The sequence below is a fragment of the Orbilia oligospora genome (genome assembly GCF_000225545.1).
Source record: "Orbilia oligospora ATCC 24927 unplaced genomic scaffold scaffold00112, whole genome shotgun sequence".
Classification (NCBI taxonomy): Eukaryota; Fungi; Ascomycota; class Orbiliomycetes; order Orbiliales; family Orbiliaceae; genus Orbilia; species Orbilia oligospora.
The window spans coordinates 199,789-219,742 of record NW_011645669.1 but is presented as its reverse complement, the minus strand read 5'-3'; the positions used below and the strand labels follow the sequence as shown (position 1 = coordinate 219,742).

At 46.0% G+C, this 19,954-nt stretch overlaps 3 protein-coding genes across 3 annotated transcripts; 1 reads left to right on the top strand and 2 right to left on the bottom strand.

The window, feature by feature from the left end:
• Nucleotides 1-10,414: 10,414 nt before the first annotated feature.
• Nucleotides 10,415-12,714, bottom strand: AOL_s00112g61 (uncharacterized protein; the record flags this gene model as incomplete). Its single annotated transcript, XM_011127091.1, has 5 exons — nucleotides 10,415-10,498; nucleotides 10,568-10,619; nucleotides 10,688-10,924; nucleotides 11,018-11,499; nucleotides 11,554-12,714. 5 exons carry the CDS (start codon nucleotides 12,712-12,714, stop codon nucleotides 10,415-10,417), a joined length of 2,016 nt encoding a protein of 671 aa, XP_011125393.1.
• Nucleotides 12,715-15,331: 2,617 nt separating this feature from the next.
• On the top strand, nucleotides 15,332-17,235 carry AOL_s00112g60 (uncharacterized protein; the record flags this gene model as incomplete). Its single annotated transcript, XM_011127090.1, has 2 exons — nucleotides 15,332-16,702; nucleotides 16,765-17,235. The coding sequence occupies 2 exons, from the start codon at nucleotides 15,332-15,334 to the stop codon at nucleotides 17,233-17,235; spliced, it is 1,842 nt and encodes a 613-aa protein (XP_011125392.1).
• Nucleotides 17,236-17,560: 325 nt separating this feature from the next.
• AOL_s00112g59 (uncharacterized protein) lies at nucleotides 17,561-19,539 on the bottom strand (the record flags this gene model as incomplete). The annotated part of the gene is made up of 3 exons (XM_011127089.1): nucleotides 17,561-17,879; nucleotides 17,938-19,417; nucleotides 19,473-19,539. The coding sequence occupies 3 exons, from the start codon at nucleotides 19,537-19,539 to the stop codon at nucleotides 17,561-17,563; spliced, it is 1,866 nt and encodes a 621-aa protein (XP_011125391.1).
• Nucleotides 19,540-19,954: the final 415 nt, after the last annotated feature.

Here is a 19,954-nt window from a genome sequence, read left to right as displayed (position 1 = left end):
TAATTCTGCCTTCCAACAACCACCATTGCGGGCTTTTTCGGCCCCATTCATTCATTCAATCAATCATAATTATATTTTTGATTGTAACGGGATGAGTGATTGCATAAGGTGGAACAGCTTGAATTGTTATCTTGGTTAAAAAGGGGATGCAGCAAACCTGTGTGAACTCCAAGCTGTCTCTGAACGAGCAATATGAACGCACCAATGGCAGCATCCATCGGGAAAACTCGAGTAATGCATGCCGACCTCAGCAAGTCATGATCATCCAAGACAGATGATGGATGGGGGATCAACTGCTGGCGTGCCATCCGCACTACTGTACGTAGTACGTATAGAGTAAACCTTTTCGGGGTTTGCGGTAAGATGAACCAGCATCCGAAGGCGCTTTCAGGAAAAGGCAAGAGATGTTCTGCATGTTCCGTGTCTGAAACGTACTGAGCGGTTGGCCTAGTGTTGACTTCGGCCGCCGTAGGTGGGAAGAAGAAAAGGAACCTCCCGATCCTACATACTCCTCAACAGAAAAGCTAGCTTCCTGCCAGCGTGCTATTGGCTGGCGAGCCTTCCAAAATCCCACTGGGCGACTGGATGATATGTTCTAGGGGGAGAGCTAAAGATATCCCAGGTGTCCGAGTGGAAGAATCGGATAGACGAGCAGGCAGGGTGGGTGATCCAGATCTCTTTCGTGATGGCATAAACTCTTAGACGCGTGATTCCCTTGTCGTTTCCCTGTCTATTCACAAGAGCTTAACATCTCGTCGTAAAGGGTCTCGCGCTTAGGTCAGACGTGGACGGTCTTGAGCAACTGGAGATATCAGGAATAATAATAAAAAGAATGCACTCGATTCTATTCTTAGAAGTGCAGCGACCGAGCGCCTCATTTTCGACTGGCCGAGCTTGTTCCGCCTAGCTCTGCTGTCTATGTGGAACCCAAATCCCTCTATTTGAAATAATTAGTGTCTAGCTTGAGATAGCAAAGAAGAAGAACTTTTTTTTCCCCTCTGTAGATAATTTACATACCGGAGGGGCGTCATGGACATCGAGATCTTCATATCTCCACGTCCAGAGTGGTGAAATCAAGCTTCTGAGTTTATACGGAATCTCCTTCGACGCGAGGAACAGGCTCAACGTTCTCCTAGCCAAAGCGACCACAAAAAGTTGACAGCTGCAGCCCCTAGTCCGCTCTTCAAGGGTATTTTGTGAAGGTGGTGACAGGGCCCACCATTCCTGGTCCTTGTATTCCCGTGTGTGGAGACCTTCCTGCAGGAAAAATGGAGGGTGAGGCAACGGTGGTGGCTGGTTTGCAAACTGTGGATATGACCGATGAGGTACAGGTACCTATTGATCAGGAAAAATCCACCTAGAACGCATAGAAGTATCCCGTCTTAGAAAAGACGAGGTTCGTTCGAACGCATATGTGAAATAACTGTTGAGCATCGGATTTGTACTTACATGTTGGTATTCGTACTTATCATATCAATGGCAGATGCAACTCTGGAAGTACAGCGAGCGCGGTGCAACCGGGAAAACACCGGGTTTGCAACGTTTGGGGGTTCCGGCGGCTTCCCGGGACCACGCACTCTCGAAAGACCCGTTTCCAACGGTATCCAATTCGTACGATATCATGATATTTGTCGCGAATAAAACCCTCTTGACACTCAGCAATTTCCAAAACCCCATAAGACTTCCCCGCAAAGATAAAGGCAACAGCGAAGCCTCTTAATCCTCAAACCCAAAGACCAAGGTGGAGGACAGATACACTTCCATGACAATGGTGATACTACAACACGTGCAGGGCGCTGAAACCAAGCTAAATCCCACCGCTCCGAATTCATGAAGCTAGTCATTCGCTCGACCACAAGAACTTCAAACGCGAAGATGTTCCTCGTCCTCGCATCGAATTACCCTAGACGATGAATACTGTACGACGTGACACAATGGTCGCATGGTCCACTCGAAGCAGCGTCGCTGCAGTTGAGCACGTAGCATGGGCATCTGAGCGACTTGTGGAAGTTTTGTGACAGTCAGTGGAACCACACAATCAGCGACGCCCATTGTGGTGGTTTTCCAATTGCCTCTTGCTAGAACCGCAGTAGACTGATGACCATGTCCATGCAGTTCTGAAGCCGTGGATGCCGACCCAGTTCAACCATCAGCAATCATGGGCCGGCTTCGTGTGGGTATCCGTTTGAGGGAACTAGTGACGCGAAATTATTTTCCGTAGCTCGTCCCTCCAACGGTCAGTGGGGATCGGTAGGCAGAACCTCTGGGCGGGTATGGTCAATTGCATAATAGGAGTCTTGTACTCCTGATATTTGTATCATCCATCGTATTAATTTTCCGTTTTAAAGAAGAAGGCCTGTTCGCAAACTATAACCCATAGCTCTTAGCCTATAATCGATCCCAAATATCAAATATCGTATGTGGCAATATATTGCACAATGCCTCGGTTGTCCTTGCGCTACCAAGATCGAGTCGAGTCCTGGGAAGGGTATATGTCCGTACGCGGAGGCAGACGACGTGCTTGTTCTGAAACGCAAGGAGTTTTCCGTAAACTCGATTTGAAATTAGCAGTACCAAGCCGATAGAGGTATACATACGTACATAAATACATACTTACGTATGTACTTTGTTAGGTAAGGGTAGGTAGGTAACCTATCGTTATCACAAGATACGTATTCCCGCTTTCAATTTCAACGGCTAGATGGCTAAAAATTTTTTGCAAAATGATATCAAATCATAGCGCCTAGGCGAACTAAAATCTTATGCTCCAAGCAATTCTTGCATCTTGAAACCTAAATTCGAATATCTTGATGCTCAAAGCCGAAGCCATCGGACGTATTTTTTGTGTGAGGTTGATTGGATTCGATCCGACTTCTCGGCAGGGTCTATCCCTACACGACGCCTATAACTCGCATAGTACAGCTCATCAAGCCCCATTGACCGGCGTCCCAAACGCGAATCATCTCTTCGGCATCGTCCTGCCTCCTCTCAATATGAGGCGGCCTGAACCACGCCAGCTCTCTATATCCAGCTCTGCACCTACACCGCCAGGATCTGGAACCGTACAAGGGTCATAACAATTAACTGTAGTTAACTTATCTAACAACTTCTCGAGTCGCTACTACATGCATTCCACTATGACCTATCACAAGTAACAATACACATGTTGGAAGCCGCTGATAGATTTCTATTTGGGGATTTGCCTGCAACTGACTGGAGCCTACAAGCCGTTTCGAATTCCAACTACTGCCTCAGCCGACGCCTGCCCTGCCTTGCTAGCCCTTCCGTCCGACGGCTTAGATAGCACGGCGACGGGTAGGTGCTAACTAGCTTCTCAAAACCCAAATAGATACATCAGCTGAGGCCTAAGGTCGACCCGCGGCTTCCTTGAAAATAGAAATCATGTTGTCTATCCGGCCACGATCATCAGAGGCGAAACTGACTAGGCTATAGACCTTCGGCCAGTCCAGGCCGGGTTTCATCAACTAGCAGAATCCGATAGGCCCAGTAAGGGAAACAGAGTGAACAGGGCATAAGCCGACACTAGTTCCGTATACCTATGCTCTCACCCGGATATTCAGAAGGAAGTACTCTGTGCAAGGTAACGTTACAACGAACACATGTTCATGTTCGCATCCCCATAGGTCTTTTTTTTCTGGTCCCCGCGTGATCCTTGATTTCGACAAGGTTCCACTTGTACGAGGGAAGGTGCATCTAGGTCAAGGATCCCTACAGACTGAAAAGCACAGGTCGCAGTTTATTTACGCTTTAATGATGCTTGCGATACCAGCACTGCCATGTCGAACTACGAAGAGGACCGAGGAACTGGATAATGCAATTTGCGCAATTTTGCAATCATTCATTGAAGCTTAAGCTTCTACACCCTCGAGGCTAATTACTCCCTGAGGCTTCTACCGCATTTACCAGCAATCGACCCCCTTCATCCTGATCGAGAACCGCTTGTGAGATGCGGCGGATATCATAAAATTTCTTTTCCAGCTCGCAACTCATAACTCTCCGAAAGAACCAACGGACACAAAATTTGCAACACCAAGTTTCCAGATCGGGAAGTTCTGTAAAAGCTCGAGCTCCTCTGAAAACCCAGCAAATTGGCGCAGTGCATTTCATTTCGGTATATGCCTCTGTGAACGTCATGACTTATGTTTTATCCTGCATCCCGCAAATCGATTGTAGATGTGATGCCGATATCAAATTTTCTGGGTGGTCCGGCTTTTCTGAGCACAGTTTCTCTTCCAATGACGGGCCAAATACTGGGGACGTCCTTGCGAATAAAGCCTTGGTCCTCTGGGAGCTGCCCATTCGTGTCTAGCATGTCCGGGGGCCCAGGATGACACAGACCCGAGTTGTCTATCCGGGTCTGATCATAAGCCAGCATCCAGCCAAGTATCGCGAACAAGGTCATCTGCAACAGGGTCAGAAGAAAATCCTCCGAGTGGCAGGATCTTGCTTTCGCTTCACTCTTCCCTTACCCGAAGGATATCAGGATGTCAATGAGATCTTCTCGAAATCGAGATGGTTTCGAGAACCAAGCTAAGGCGGTTATCCATGTTGTGCCTGCCCTATGTTTTTCAGGAACATCTACGAATTGACATACCATTCTCTCTCCCCAGCACCACCAATTGCAAGCCACAATCTAATCCCCCAAACCTGCTGGTTAAGAATTCAACGAAAGCCACATTACCTCCAAGCTCATATTTTAGCTTGTTTCGTACTCTCGTTTTACTTGCTAAGGAAAATTGGCGCAAGGGTGAAGCCTTCGAGTCGCATTAGCATGAACATATTCCTGACGGGCCGGATTTTCCGATCTGATAAGGCTGGTATTGCATTGAAACCTCTTATCGGTCTATCGTCCACCCGTCAGGGATAACCAACACGAACAGAGGATCTTCGTCATACTTGTCTGTACCCAGATATTCCGGCTCATTGCTCCACCTTGACACGAACCCGACAATGAGATGACCTATATGGGTATTCTGCATGCTTTGGGTACACATGTAGGAACCGCCCACGAGTTTCCATCATGCTCTGGCACGTGCTCATGTAAGGACGGGCAGTCAGTTTAACTTGCAGATTCACCATGCTCGTAATTTTCTTCTCGTGTGGGGTTTTTGCTTTTGGGGGTGGGAAGAAGGGAAAGTGGACTAGGCAGCCACTTTTTTGATTTTGACGTGAGTGCTTTTCCGCAAAAAGCTAACCATCAAGACTTTCCCTTCGTTGCGAATGTCCAAGCCCCACGGAACCTCGGGTACTGCTTCATCAACCGCTCAGTGATATGCCGTTAATTGAAGATGATGGCGATATAAACGTTTGACTCGCTCCCTTAAGGCTGTTTTAGTGGAAAACTGCAACTAGTAGGCCGGTTTAAACATTAACAGTCACAGAAATTCCCCAATCTCTCGACAATAGTCTCTCTGGCTTTTGCTCTAACATTATAACTTGAATTAGGGACTCCCTAACAAATTTTAAAGCCACAATAAGCGAACGACGGAAAAAAAAAAAAAAAAACGAGAGAGGGAGAGAGTTTACCGGGCCTCGGGGATTCTTGTTACGGGGAATTCTACCGGGGCATGCATCTTCTGATGACAGTGTTTAGACAGTTTATGGCTTGATCCAACCCTAGTCACGGGAAGCCGTTTAACGGTCCAAGGCATGGTTCAAGGGATCCTTGTCACCAAGACGCAAGCTAGAAAGCATCTTTTGCTTCTACATAGAATCAAGTCGATGGTGTGTGTGAATGCAAAAGCGACACAGCAAGCACACATCCTGAAATTTAACCATTCTGGCGCACTTTGGGCACTGTCTCCACAGAGAGTGATGGCCTATTGTCTTCCCTTCGACACGGACGAATGGTGCCAAGCGCTGTTTTTATTTTCTGTCTTTGGGTCGCGATTGCGCAACCACCACCAACATACTTGACCTCGGAGGGGATATTGGGGGGGAAAAAGAAAAGTTAAAAAAGGTTCCTTATTCCTTCCGCCGAGTCGGCCTTGTCGACTAATTCCCTAAATAATGCAGCAAAAAAAAAGCCTACTATGTTGAGTTCTGCGAGTTACAATTCGTCGAGTGCGTAAGAGCATCCTGCAGTATGTGGAGAACCACGTCGGTTTCCTTTCCCTTCACCTTTAAACGTCGTGCATGGCATGCTGCATAACAGAGGGAGGGCCATTTCTTGGACCTATTCGATGGCTGATGTAGATGTACTTCTTTGTAGATGTTGGACAGCTTCCTCAAGGACCCACTTACAGCTTCTCATACATACCCTACTTGCAAGCTTGATATTCTTTTGCCACATCTTCTTCAACTTCCAAGAAGTGGCTCACAAAAACTGACCATTTGACATGCATGTAACGACTGAACCCACATTTACATATGTACGTACATATCGAATCGAAATCCAATCATTTCTGAGGTACCCGCAAGCAAGAAGTAAAATGGTGGCTAGTAACCCGACGAACCGAGCAGAAATGATGGAAAAGTTACGTCGTGCCTCCACTTCCTCCCCTTCCTCCCTTTTTTATTTTTATTTTATTTTTATTTTTTTTGTTCTTGAGTCAAAGCATATGTAATTGGAGATCTCCTAACATATTTTAGCAAAATTAGATCAATTAACTTTATTCTATTTTTCTTTCGTTCGTGCCGCCGCTTTCTATCATTGGTTATTTTCCACCATTCACATGAAGGACACGTTCAAAAATCAATAGCACGCCCTTTTCACATTCCTTACCGTTTGAACTTGCCAGGTGGGCCTACTATCCCCGACGCACCGATCGCCCCGGCCGAACATTCCTACTCGAGCAAGAAGGAAGACGAATCCCGCTCCCCGAGACGAAATAATTCACCAAAAAAAGAAAACTTTAGACAGTTCTAAGAAGAAAAAATAAAAATAAAAAAGAATCCGTGCGAGAAGAAATCAGAGGGGGAAAGAAAAAAAAAGCCTCACCCGATGTCATATGAAAGGATGTTATGAGTTTAGACTCCTTGCTTAGCGTAGGGATTCGTTAGTTCGGCATTAGTGTGACGCGGGCGAGGATGTCGGTGTGGGTGGGCAACCACCTGTTTACTTGCAGTGCAGCAAGGCAAAAGTCGACAGGCATTTCATTTATTGGTTTCTTTTGCTTTCGAGAGGAAGAGATGTTTAGTTCTAGTCGAGTCGAATATCTAAGGAAGTAGATTTAGTCTACTTTGTTTAACTGTGACGATATAAGTGATTATGTAGTATGCGGAGCAAATAAGCGGATGTCGATGTACATCCGAAGCACATCCGCTGTAGCAAGAACTGACATCTACGCGGTAGTAACACTTGCATTGCAGCGGACTAGTTGGAACTATCGCCATTTCCCTCTATATGATACTACTTTAGTAGCTACTACATAAGTGAGTAGGTAAGTACTAACTTAACTTAAACCCCGCGTCAACCCACCGATATCCAAGATACTCCGGAAACTCTGATCTCATTCGTGTCCAACACCAACAAGATTGATAACCTGCCAAAAAAAAAAAAAAAAAAAAAAAAAAAAGGAAGACCCCCATGTCTTCACAACCTGTCAAAATCGTCTCGTCCCAATAATTCACATCCAACTATAGGGATCACCTTAAGGTCTTGTTGTGGGTATTTTCTAATGTAGCCGGGGATGGGGCTAAATTGGAAGAATTCGCCGCCGTGTCCGTATAAACTATAAAAAAACACACACCCAACAGAGCTAGAAAAACAAGCCCAACCTATTTCAAGCAAAGAACCGGACATGACAAGCTGCGCACGAGCCAAGTTTTGAATAAATTGCCAAAACAGAAGGATATGCATGGTAGATTGGGCTATGTGATAACTGTACAGTAATTTTGCTGCGCATGCACTCCCCTTCTTCCCTTGGGTCTGCCATCGTCTCGTCTCGCTTCTCGCTCTCTAAATGTTCCATTCGAACGAGAATGATACGATTTGTTCTTATGATCATTAGAATATAGATGTGAAAGCTTTCCGGATCCGAGGAAAGAAATCTATCATGCCAAAAAGAAAAGAAAGAAAGAAAAAAAAGGAAAGGGAGGTAAGGTAAAGAGGGTGTACCCCCAAAAAACTTCTCCGATATCCTGCATAAAACCTACATATCATAGCACGGCACCGACATATATTTTGCCAAAGTTCTCAAAACTAGCTCTCGACACGAATATGGCTTTTTGTTCTTGTTTTTGGAGTAAGTCTTGGAAAAGCACAAATATTTTATATCAACTTTTTTTTTCCTTTCCCTCCATGCATGAAATTTACGCAAGCCGTTGAACATGAAAGGTCTAGTTCTTGTCTATTCCGTATAAGGGCCAACCGGCCGGCCGCCATACATTGAGCTTTGATCACACACACATATTGCACTTTAACAGTGACGGATGGATGTTAAATTTCTTGCAGCCTAGAGCCTCTTCTTTCTCCTCTTCATTACTCCGCTTGTCATATTGACTCCACATACAGGCCTTCGCTCGGCCTTTCGGTATTAATTGCTTACTGGGGATGGAACGCTGCCTCCGGGGTAAGGGGGGGAGGGTATACGGGTATCGTTATATGTGTGGAGTTCGTTAGAAGTTGTACGTAGTAAGAAACCCGTAAGCATTTCTGGTGTTATATTGCTTATTTTTTGCCTTATTATATCCCTTTGAGCGAGTTTTTGTATTGTAATATGATATTAGTTTTTAATCTATTTTAGCTAATTAATATTGGATCATTATGCCGTTTTTTGATAAATATTTTGTGTTCGTCTCTTTTCGGGTTCGCGTTTTGGGAATTGCATGCATGGATAACCAACTACATACCTAGCTGAAGGAGAAGAATGGGATGGGATGGGTGTGGCCGGTTCCTGTAGATATCCGATGTTGGTCAGGTGTTATTATACGGGAGGAATAGTTTTGTCCGATTTGTTTGCTTATAGAAGGGGTAGTTGGAGGGAAGGGAGGGGAGGGAGGGGAGGGGACCCCCTACAGCAGTACGTACATACTTGGGTTATGTTAACTCGCTACTAACTAGCAGGAAGGAAGGGGGCCTTGTAACTTGTTAGAGATCGCGATGACTTATTAGGTTTTATTAGGTTAACTTAGTGATACATTAGTGATTGTTAGCCAACGTTGGAAAATATTGGATAGGGAAGGGGTTTAGACGGGATCTAAGCATCAGTATAGTCGAGTCTCGAGTCCTCGAGTTCAGAGACAAGATGAAATCCATCGATCGTATCCTAGTCCAAGACCAACCCCTCCCAGGTCAGGCTATGCGCTAGCTAATAATTTCGTATAGCTAACATACTTGACTAGTCCTGTCCTAATCTCTGAACGGCCCGTCTTTACATACCGATAACGTACATATGATATCCAAAACGATATGACCTTCTTACTTTTATTTCGCTAATTACATGAAATATCTTTCCTCGGCTATGTGAGGTTTGAGATAATCTTAAAAAAAAAAAAAAAAAGAGGGGAAAAATATACACGAGAAGGAAATTTCGGCAGGAAGGGCTGGGCACGAGACAAATGTGAAATCCAATACAAAGACAAGAGAAAAGCGGTAAGAGTTAGCCGGTTCGTAGTAGGTGGTAATAACCCTGCCCCCCTCCCCATAAACATCGCATAGTGGTATAGGGATGTGACACCGGAACCAGGCCAAATAAATCGTTACATCCAACAACTAGAAGTTGAACAGCAGTAGTAACATCAGGGGAAAAGAAGAAAAGAGCCGAAATGCAGGGAAAAAAGGAAATAATTAAAGAAAGGCAATAACAGATGGTAAAAACAGCCACTGTTCTGCCATGCATATGATATGAGAGTTGTGAAAAGTATTTGGTTTTTCCTGTGATGCTCCAGCCGGTTATGAAAATGCAAACAACGGGAATATCAAATGACTGATGGCAATCAGGTGTAGGTGCACCCAAGGCAGTGACAAGAAAGAGAAAAAAACATATGCAGTTTTCCTACCAGTAGACGCCGTTAAAGTGTTTGAAGATGCCGTGTAAAGGAAAGAAAAATGATACTGGGTGTTTTTTTCTTTCCGCTATTCCTTCGGGTACCCCGTCCAGATGAGTATGGGATCCCCGAAAGCCGAAGAAGAAGAAGGGGGTACCCGGGTAAGGTTGTTCCCCAGCTTGTTTCCAAGTCCCGTTAGAAGGGACAAAACTTGGGTGCCTAGAATAAAGCTTGATGCGCGTATGATGCAGCATCTTGTTGTTGTTGATTGATTGTACGAAAGTAACAAAATAGGAATTCTATGTCTATGGGATGTGTCAGTTCAAAATTTCTCTTCTGGATGGGTTGGTCGATATTGTGCTCCCTAGTAAGGGGAGGGAGGCGGTAAAGGGGACTAATTTCTTACTGTAGGATCAAAGCGCTCTGACACGACTGACCTTTGATCTAGACCAAAAAATCCGCTTTACTTTGATGGACAGTCGGGAATAGTTACGCCCGACTTGATGTTGCGGTTGACGTCCATGAGGCCCCAACGGGTTTCCCACCTCTATAACCACGATGTAAGTTAGCTAGGCGGCGAGAGGGGCGTTCGCTCAAGGCGATTGGATCTACTGACCTTGCCAGGAACGTTGAACTTCTCCTTCCACGGCTCATCGAACGGCACGAACCTATAGATACGCCCGCGTTAGTAACAATACATACCGTAGACGACGTCCCATCGAAGGGAGATACATACCAGTAGTATTCCGTTCCGTTCGCATTCGCTCCGCAGACGTAATCTTCAACAAATTGGTTCAGCTCGTCGATACCAGCGACACTGCCCAAGTAGGTTCCTCCTCCAGATGGCCACCCGACTTCAGAAACAATTACATTCGGATTGTTGGTGGTTTGCCGTGCGATCGCGACATCGTTATTTTCTGTAAACAACCAAGTCCAACCGGGTGCATCACCGACGGTAGTACCAGCAAAGAATCTGTAGGTGGATTAGCTAATGTGAAGTTATGCTACGCATACCAAGGCGAATGGTATCTAAGGGGCTTAGAAGATTTAGTGTTAGTGAACTTACGGGTGAACATTAGCCATAAGCGTATCAACAGCTGCGGCAAGATTATATGTCCAAGCTGACCCGAGATCAGATGTAGTTATGTTGATTTTATCATATCCCAAAGTTGTGAAGTTCTGTCTGACCTGCCCCAGCATTTGGACGAGAGCCATTTCAGTGATCTCTTGTCTGAACAATGCTTCATTTCCGATAACTACGCCCAAGAAAGGGTCTTGTCCGTATGTTTCCAGAATGTTGTACATCTGCTCCAACTGGCGTGCGTTTGTAGTCGCATTGTTATCAATGTAGACACCGAGCCATACTTTGAGATCGACGTCCAGTAGCTTAATTGCCTCCAGAACCATCTCGGTCTGGTTGCAGTCGTTGCCATACATACGTAGCCTTGTAGTCAACTGGCTAATGACCGCAATGTCCTTAGTAATATTGTTCTGAGTAGCTGGCAACGTTAAACATTCGGGGTAGATGGCATTCAAAGGAGTATAATCCTGTGTCTGTGGTTAGTTGGCTCCCTTTTCACGAAAGTATTTGGCTATTCTTACCATTCCATAAAACGACTTGTGTAGGTTTGGGTTGTTTAGCAAGTTCTTGACAGAATCGGTGCCACTGTTGACTAGAGGAGCATCCGGATTATCTTCCTTTGGATCCACGGATGAGGTTGCTGAACCTCCCCCGCCGCCGTTGTTATTTCGTCTTGAGAGAATAACACCTGCGGCAGTCCCACCAGCTGCAAGTAGGACAATTATAAGAATAACAATGCCTACTATCCACTTTGTCTTCTTGGATTGTTTCTTCTGGTCTTGGAGCCAATCCGAATCACCTGCAGGTACACTGCTGTTACGATTTTGCACTCCGGACGCTAATAACCCACTGTTTGCCCCTACACCACTAGCCGTTGAACCGGTTTCCACCTTCTTTCCAAAGACTCCACCAATGCCACCTGCCAATGGTCCCGAGCGTTTCCCCCTATTTAGTTCTTCATCGTCAGAATCCTGACTACTCCTTCGCATATCCTGCAAAGATAGATCCCCGCTCGACAATCCGGATGTCTCCGGATTCCAATGAGTACTGTACCTCTGATATGGACTGTCCGAATAAAACCCTAGGTTTACTGATGATGCCCGATTGCTATTGCTCGACTGAACGCCCTGTGGTCGCTCACCTGCCATGGATGGGGGCGCACTTGGGGCCCTCTCACTACCATATGCGACTGGCGGCACTCGACTAGGTTGTAGTGTATCCTGGCTAGAATGATTGTGATGAATTTGCCTCATCTGAGGCGGTTGGTCGTGATATCCCTGCCCATTATCGCCTGGTATAAACCCTCTACTCTGAGGATGATGATGTTGGTGGCTTCCATAGCTCGCGTGAGAAATCGTATCATCCACTGGCATTCCTCTACTCCTGGTGGGCGAAATTTCGTTCCTATTCTGTGGTGGGTATTCCGACTCATGCTGCTCCTGGATAACAGGCGGTCCAGGCAGCGCTCTGCTTTGTGGTTGCGATTCAAAGCCAGCCTGCCCATAGTTCTGTTGGTGCCGTAATGGAGTCCGGCCATAAGTTTCCGGCGGGGCATGATACGGCGCATCATATTGCGGTCCCTGGCTTTGGGGAGAATCGTAGTTCATGCCCTGCTGCTGCTGCTGTGAAAACGTAGGGTTTGTGTATGGCTCGTTGCCATGCTGAGGAGGGTATCCAGACATGGCCGTGGAGTAGCGATTGTGTAACGAGCGCTACAGCTCTTTTTTCGATAGTCTAAATGAATGTGCACACAATATCTATGAACGAAAGTAACGAAAAGGATAGGAAAACGATGGTAGGTAAATTAAACGTGCGGTTCAAGCGGCACGGTGAATCTGGAGTTTCCTAATTAATTCCTCGAAACCAAAATAGTCAGCATACGGCCGGATTTACCAGTCGCTCGTTCGCCCAGTAACCAAACAAACCGCAGCGACATTTACTTGTATGACGACAAACCCGGAAAGGGACATATGGGAGCCAAAGTACCTGTCAAGATATTTTGCCCAGAAATCTGGAATTCCAAGAGAATGGTTAAGGGAAAATGTCGAAATATAATTTATAAATGGTGAGTTCGAATTTGACCCCCCAAGCCTGTCCTGATTTTCTGTGACGCCCTTTCTTCTGCGGCGCCTTCCGTAAGATCTCCTGAGTTTTTCTTTCTCTGGGTAAGTGACCCCTTGTGTAATCACTTTAATGACTGATGGTGGGCCCTGTGTTAGAGAGAAAGACGCAAAACCAACATCCAACCCAAGCGCCCGTTCCGGGTTCAGTGACTGTGTATATATAAGCAAACGATCGAAGAACACAAATCAAACAAAGATCGATAGAATTCTGGGAGCAGAAGCGTACATAGTATCCAAAGTAAGTGCCTATGTACGCAAAAAGGCAGCGAGGTTGGTTATATTAAGAGGAGAGGGATGGCGATAATCTTTGAGAATCTAAAGCTCCTCACTTCGCCCAAAAACGTACCTGCAGGCAGGGCTAGTTTCAGCCGTTCAATATAAATTGCAGCAAGGAATAATGAGAAGTGACATTCGCTTTTGGTGCGAAATTGCGGAGAGAGAGGGAATTGAATTGAATGAGTGTGGTGACAGTGCAGCCCTATTCCTGTCCGGGTCTCGTGGTGGAGACACTCAGCCTCCACAAATACCAAGCTTCAAGCGACAAGACGATGGCGCACTGTGATTGATATTCTGCTTAACTAAAGTTAGTCTTTTCTTCTTCTGGGAGAAGGCGATTCCAGAGCCTCGAGTTTCAAACGCCTTCAAGGTCTTGGTAATTGTTGGTTTTGTGTTCGATGAGGTTTCGAGAAGGATGAATAGGAAGGCTACAATGCATCAACTTCGCCAATCTGTTTGACCAAATGTCAATACTTAAGTAGATGTATGAACGATACCTTTAAGTCTCTCACCGCCCCTTGCTTGTTTACCGATGTTCTTTCCCCCCTTCTTCTCTTCTTGTTCTTGTTCTTCCTGTTCTTGTTCCTTTTTTTGCGAGGAGCTAGCCTGAGGAGTTGAGAGAGCGCAAGTGGTAATTAACTACTCAGCGAATACAACGTCGCAATACAATGACATGAACTGAACCGACAGCGCTGCTATTCTTAGGCCAAGACCGAAACAAACGATTCGAACAAGCCTCGTTACCACGGAAATGCTTTTTTGCCCCTTCAGGAAAGATTTCCCCAATCGCCCCGCCGACCCTGTCACTGTCGTTGGCCACTTCCGGCCCCGATCCAACATTCATCGATCATCGTACGCAAGTGCAAGTCACTTAGGTACGTACTTTATACATATGCATATGCACATACTTCATATCCGGACCATCAGCTCAGTAACTTCACATCACCTCACATCACCTTACCTCACTTGACATCACTTGGCTTCATTTGGCTTCATTTGGCTCTGTGTACCATCTAAACTATCAAATGACCTCGATACCACTTAATGCTTCTTAATTATTGATATCACTTTTCCACTTCAAGAAACCCTCCGTTGGGACTCGAAAGTGCGGCACGAATTCCAAGGATGCAGTGTTTAACATTTTGGCACCAAGCTAATCCATAAATTGACGGTGCGGAATTAAATCTGCATCTCAAAATGACAGAACGACCGTGTGGGTCTTTTTGGGCCACCTCTCAAGCCAAGAGACAAAAGGTATATACCATGTCATGGTCTTATCGATTAGCCCAACGAAGGCGTCGACAAAACGACAAAACGGGAATCCAATCGGACATTGACGTCCAGTGTACACAAGAATGACATTCGAAGATGCAAATGGCGTCTTGTTGAATCCCAGCTGCAGGGCATGTTAAAAAAAAGAGACTCGGAGGGGTTCGAAACCTGAGCTAGGGCACGGTACAATTCAACCGTCGGGCCGAATCGATTGGGGTCAAACAAAACCCATACTTGACACATATGTTGGAATCCCAATATGGCAGTCTGTAGCTTTCGAATAACCACAAACGCATATGTGAGATGTGAACACGACCTTTGAATGAACTCGTCTAACATCCTCTTAAGATACATCCGAAGCGTCGCGTGGAAGCCAAAGTAAGTGTCTTTCGAAACGACAAAGTGGCCGATGAGGGCCCAAGTCACGTCTGCCTCGCGAATATAACTGCAATCAAAAGGCCCTTGCCTTGATACCAATTGATACTCGAATCGATACTTTACCCGCGAAAAGGCATCTCGGAATTCAAAATTCCAGAGGACGACTCAATAAATAAAGGGACCTCTTGCGGTCCAAACGAGAGAACCTACCCCATTGAGACATCCAGCTTCTAGGTTCAGCTTCCCCGCCATGTCGACCTCCAACTCCGCCTCTCCAACATCAAAGGACTTGCGCACTGCCGCAAAAAATGCCCAAACTGCCAGATCCCCGGCTTCACCACTCGAGCTCCTCCCTTCTAAATCCGACATCTACACGGCTCTCGCCACAATTGTGATCTGTGGCTTCGCTTCATGGGCTTCGCAACTCTCACTTTCCCCAGTATTCGGTGAAATTCCTTCTGGTCTAAATCATGAGAAAACAAAAAACACCGCTTTCGCGGCAGCTGCTACATTCGCACTCGCTTTGAAATACACGATCCCAAGATCGCGGATCCTTTTACGCTTAAGTCGCTTCTTAATTCCATTGGTCGCCATAAATATTCCATTAATACAGGGCGCAATCTGGCAGAGCGCCGGAGACCTCGGTGCCACAAATGGTCCAATTGTCACCGAGGCCGCAACCATCGGTCCTCTCATAGCCTTCACCGTCTTTAGTTTAACTGGTATAATCAGACCTGTTGGCGTTCCCGTAGCATCAGTCGCAGCCGCAGATATCACATTGCTAGCGTTGTCGTGGGTTCTCTTCAACTTCACCGAAAGATCAGCAATCAGCTACTTGGGTCCTTATGTCGGAAAGGGATGGCCAATGACACGATGCGGAATGGAAGCTACGGTCGCTGTACTCGCAGCTTCACTGCACAGGTCCATGTTCTTAGCCGCTGCTATCCCCTCCTTCTTCCCGGTGTTCTATCTTGATCCTCGTTGTGTCATGGGTGAGAGAGGTGTGCAGAAGTTGAGGGAACATCTTGCGCCATTGAACCACACTGTTGTCGCAAGAATGGAGTCGAATACAGGATACCTATCTGTTATTGAAAACACTGAGCAACATTACAGATTCCTGAGATGTGACCACAGCATCCTCGGTGGAATCTGGCTCACATCCCACCCAAACCTTCAAAGATATGCTAGTAACCCACTACATCTAAGGGAACCAATTTACGCCGTCTTTGTCATGCTCGAAGCAGTTCGTCTTATCGACCCCCCAGCACGGGAAAGAAAGGACGCCAATGCCTTGATTGTTGGTCTCGGAATAGGAACTTCCGCATCGGGCCTGATCCAACATGGTATAAAGACCCATATCGTCGAAATCGACCCAGGCGTCTACCAGTTCGCAAAAGAACACTTCGGATTGCCACCAAATCATACAGCTCATATTGGTGATGCAGTTAGTTATATAAGTAATGAATACCTCAAAGCCACCTTGAAAGGCGAAGAAGTCAAAAAATACGACTACATCCTCCATGACGTTTTCACTGGTGGTGCAGTACCAGCGGATCTGTTTACATGGGAGTTCTTGGAAGGTTTGAAGACGTTCCTCAAGCCTAACGGAGTCATCGCTATCGTAAGTTTTCCCTATCCCCAAACCCCCAAACAACATCTGAAATCTAACAAATTTGTCATCAGAACTACGCCGGCGATGTCAAACTCCAATCTGCTCAATCCGTAATTTTAACAATTCTCAAGGTCTTCGGCACTTGCCGTGCCTTCCGCGAATTTGAGTCTCCGAAGGAGGAAGAGGCCGAAAAGGGTGATTTCACAAACATGGTAATCTTCTGCACGCCTTTCCATAAGCCTCGTCCAGATCCAAGAAACCCAGGACACAGAGGAGATATAGATCTCAGCGAGATTGCGGCACCATATTTCCATCAACCAGAGCCATGGGACTTCTTGGGAACCTGGATTAGAGAACAGAGGATGATGCCACAGCACGAAGTTGATCTGTTGGATATCCAAAAGGCTGGAAAGGAGGGGGGGTTGGAGGTTGTGTCGGTAGGAACGGTGGAGAAGTTAAGAGAGTGGCAGAGGCAGAGTGCTGTACTGCATTGGGAGATTATGAATACAGTGGTTCCGTTGTCCGTTTGGACTTTATACTGATTGAGCGAGAATTTGCAAGTTTATAAATCTAGAAAGCGAAGCTTGTATATATCATTTCTCCTGGCTTTCCATCTTATATACATTTTTGATTGTATTTTACCGCACCACCTAAAAGCCGAGCTGTATGATTTCGAACATGTTAACAGATGTGATATAAAATTTTCATAGACCTCTTCACTGAGAAAATATCCGGCGAAATAAGCAAATGATAGTACCATAGTATACAACGCCGCCGAGCCCAATGCAGATGGGTATGTACATTCGAGACACAAAACTATCAAACTACCGCTGATATCCGTAAAACACCGCCCCAAAATAAAACAGATCAAGATTCCAATTCCCATTCATTTGTTCCCGTTAGAACCCTTGCGATCTTTCTCGACATCGCCGGACCCAAAGCCTTCCCGCTTCCTGTTCTCGCAACCCGAATATCCTTGAGCACGTCCTCCCCGTTATCCATGAACGCTCTATAAAGCTTCTGAACACTAGGGTACTCGCTCTGAATCGCTGATGCTACACCCGCAGTACTCATGTGCACAGTCTGCAACATCTTATTGTATGTATCCTCTACATTCTTCCCGGACGGAACTTGTCCGACATCCATGCAGAAACTTGCAGAGTTGTTGAGAACGGACTTTGCATGTCTACATCCAAGCATATTAGCAAACACTTTGAAATAGCCAGGGAAGAAGGGAGATATACTTGTATGGAATCTGCGATATATGTTGAGTATAATACCCAATGGATTCGGCGGTATATGTCCCATCCTGTGTATGACACAGTAAACACCCATGCACAACTTGTAGCTTTAGCAGCGCATCCTCAACATTATCCTCATCTACAGCCTGTGCCGCTTTATCTACCCTTACGGTTTCCCTTCCACCGTCTTCTCGCATGCGATTCCTAACTTGTGCAGCATAGGCTCGAGATTGATTACCCTTACTTTTGTTGATAAGTTTCGTAAGGCCCTCAATCAAAACAATCAGTTTGCAAGTGGGATATGCCGTTTTTATTTTCATGATGAATATATCAAGTTCTTCGGGGGCATTTGTAAGAGCGACAAAATCGTTGGCTTGGATCACAGTCAAAACATGATTTTCGTTTTGAATCTTTCGCGGGACTGGGACAAAGATGTCTTCATCCGGGTTCCATTCCGCAGTTACTACCCTTCGCCATTTGATAACGTTTGGAACTGGTGAGTCGAATGGTGTATGAGATTCGACCTTTATCTCTGTAAGAATAGCCCGCAGTTGTATTCCTGCAGGCGATGTATAGAAATCGGATGATATATTGACGATCATCTCACCCGTTGTCTGGACATGTGAGCCCCTGAGTTTATTGGCTGAAGACATTGCCTGACTCTCACTGCGCTGGAGAATCTTTGCTTCTCGTTCAACTTTCTTCTGCTCCTTCTGTGCCTCCCTTTCGGCAGCCTTAGCAGTACGAGCAGCATCTCTTTCTGCTGTTCGAGCGGCCTTTTCAGCGTCCGTCAGCTTGGGCTTTCGACCTGGGCCAGTAGATACAGGTAGTGGTTCAGGCGATAGGGAAGATGATATCTGAAGATCTACCCTATCGACCTTCCGCCTTTTCGTACCCGTTTCGTTCCCAGAGTATAGGTTTCGAAGTCGTTCCAGAGCGTCCTTGCTAAGCACAGGACTGGTGGGGTTTCCTTTTCCCTTTGTATCAACCCCAGGGATCCGCTTGGGTGACACTCGGTCACCGTCGCTGATGCCATCGTCACTACTGCTTCCGAGTAGCTCCTCGAACACAGTCTTTGATTTTGATTTGACAATGGGTTCTTGGGGGTTGTCTATCGGTTTGGAGGTTCGTGTAACTGGCGACGACTGGGAAAGTATTGGATCTGACGGTAACCCTCCGAATATACTGGGATACGATGTGTAGGTAGCATACTGGGGCAGTAGGGGTGGTGAAGCTGAAGGCGAGGAACTGATAGTAATCGGGTCTGCAGCTTTCTTCACCGGCTTCTGAACATTGGAGGATAATGATAATGATGAAGATGAAGAGGGTTTCGATGGGTTGAGCTTTTTAGTAACTGGTGCAACATTCTTAGACGTAATCGATGCCGACTTTGAAGCTTTACTTTTGGACAGCTCCTTTGAGGAGCTTCTCCTTGGTTCGACGTTTTCCTTTAATATCGAATTGGAGTCTTGTTTTCGAGGAGCTAGAAATAAAAAAATTAGTGTATGCCAGAGTAATTATACTGGGTAGGGGCATACCTGGGAGCTCCACTTCATCATCAGAGGAGAGCAGGCTTATGATGGGAGCCAGTCCTTTGGCCGACATAGTGCTGATATTGGTTCGTCGTATCTCGGGCTCTTGCAGTCCAAACTGAAACTAATGCTGCTGATATCTTCATAATGAGGTAGGTAGTTACTTAATTAGCGGCGTTCTTGCTCGTCGCCACCAACCAGTTGGGAAGACGCTGGCCTCGAAACCCAGGAAGACGCGACGAAAGGGTCTAAACAACACGAGCATCTGCTCAACACATGACAACGTTGGAGTAGATGACTTTGACTCAAAATCTTCTTTTTCCTCTCTCTCTCGATCTAAACACTTCTTCCGTTTCATGACAGACGTCGATACATACTCTACTGGCTTCAATAATTATATTCGAACTGCTTTACCCAGTCAGTCGCTACCAACACCGCTATGCACAGCTTCCGAGTCGCAGCTGATTTTTATTGCTCTTCCATATCGA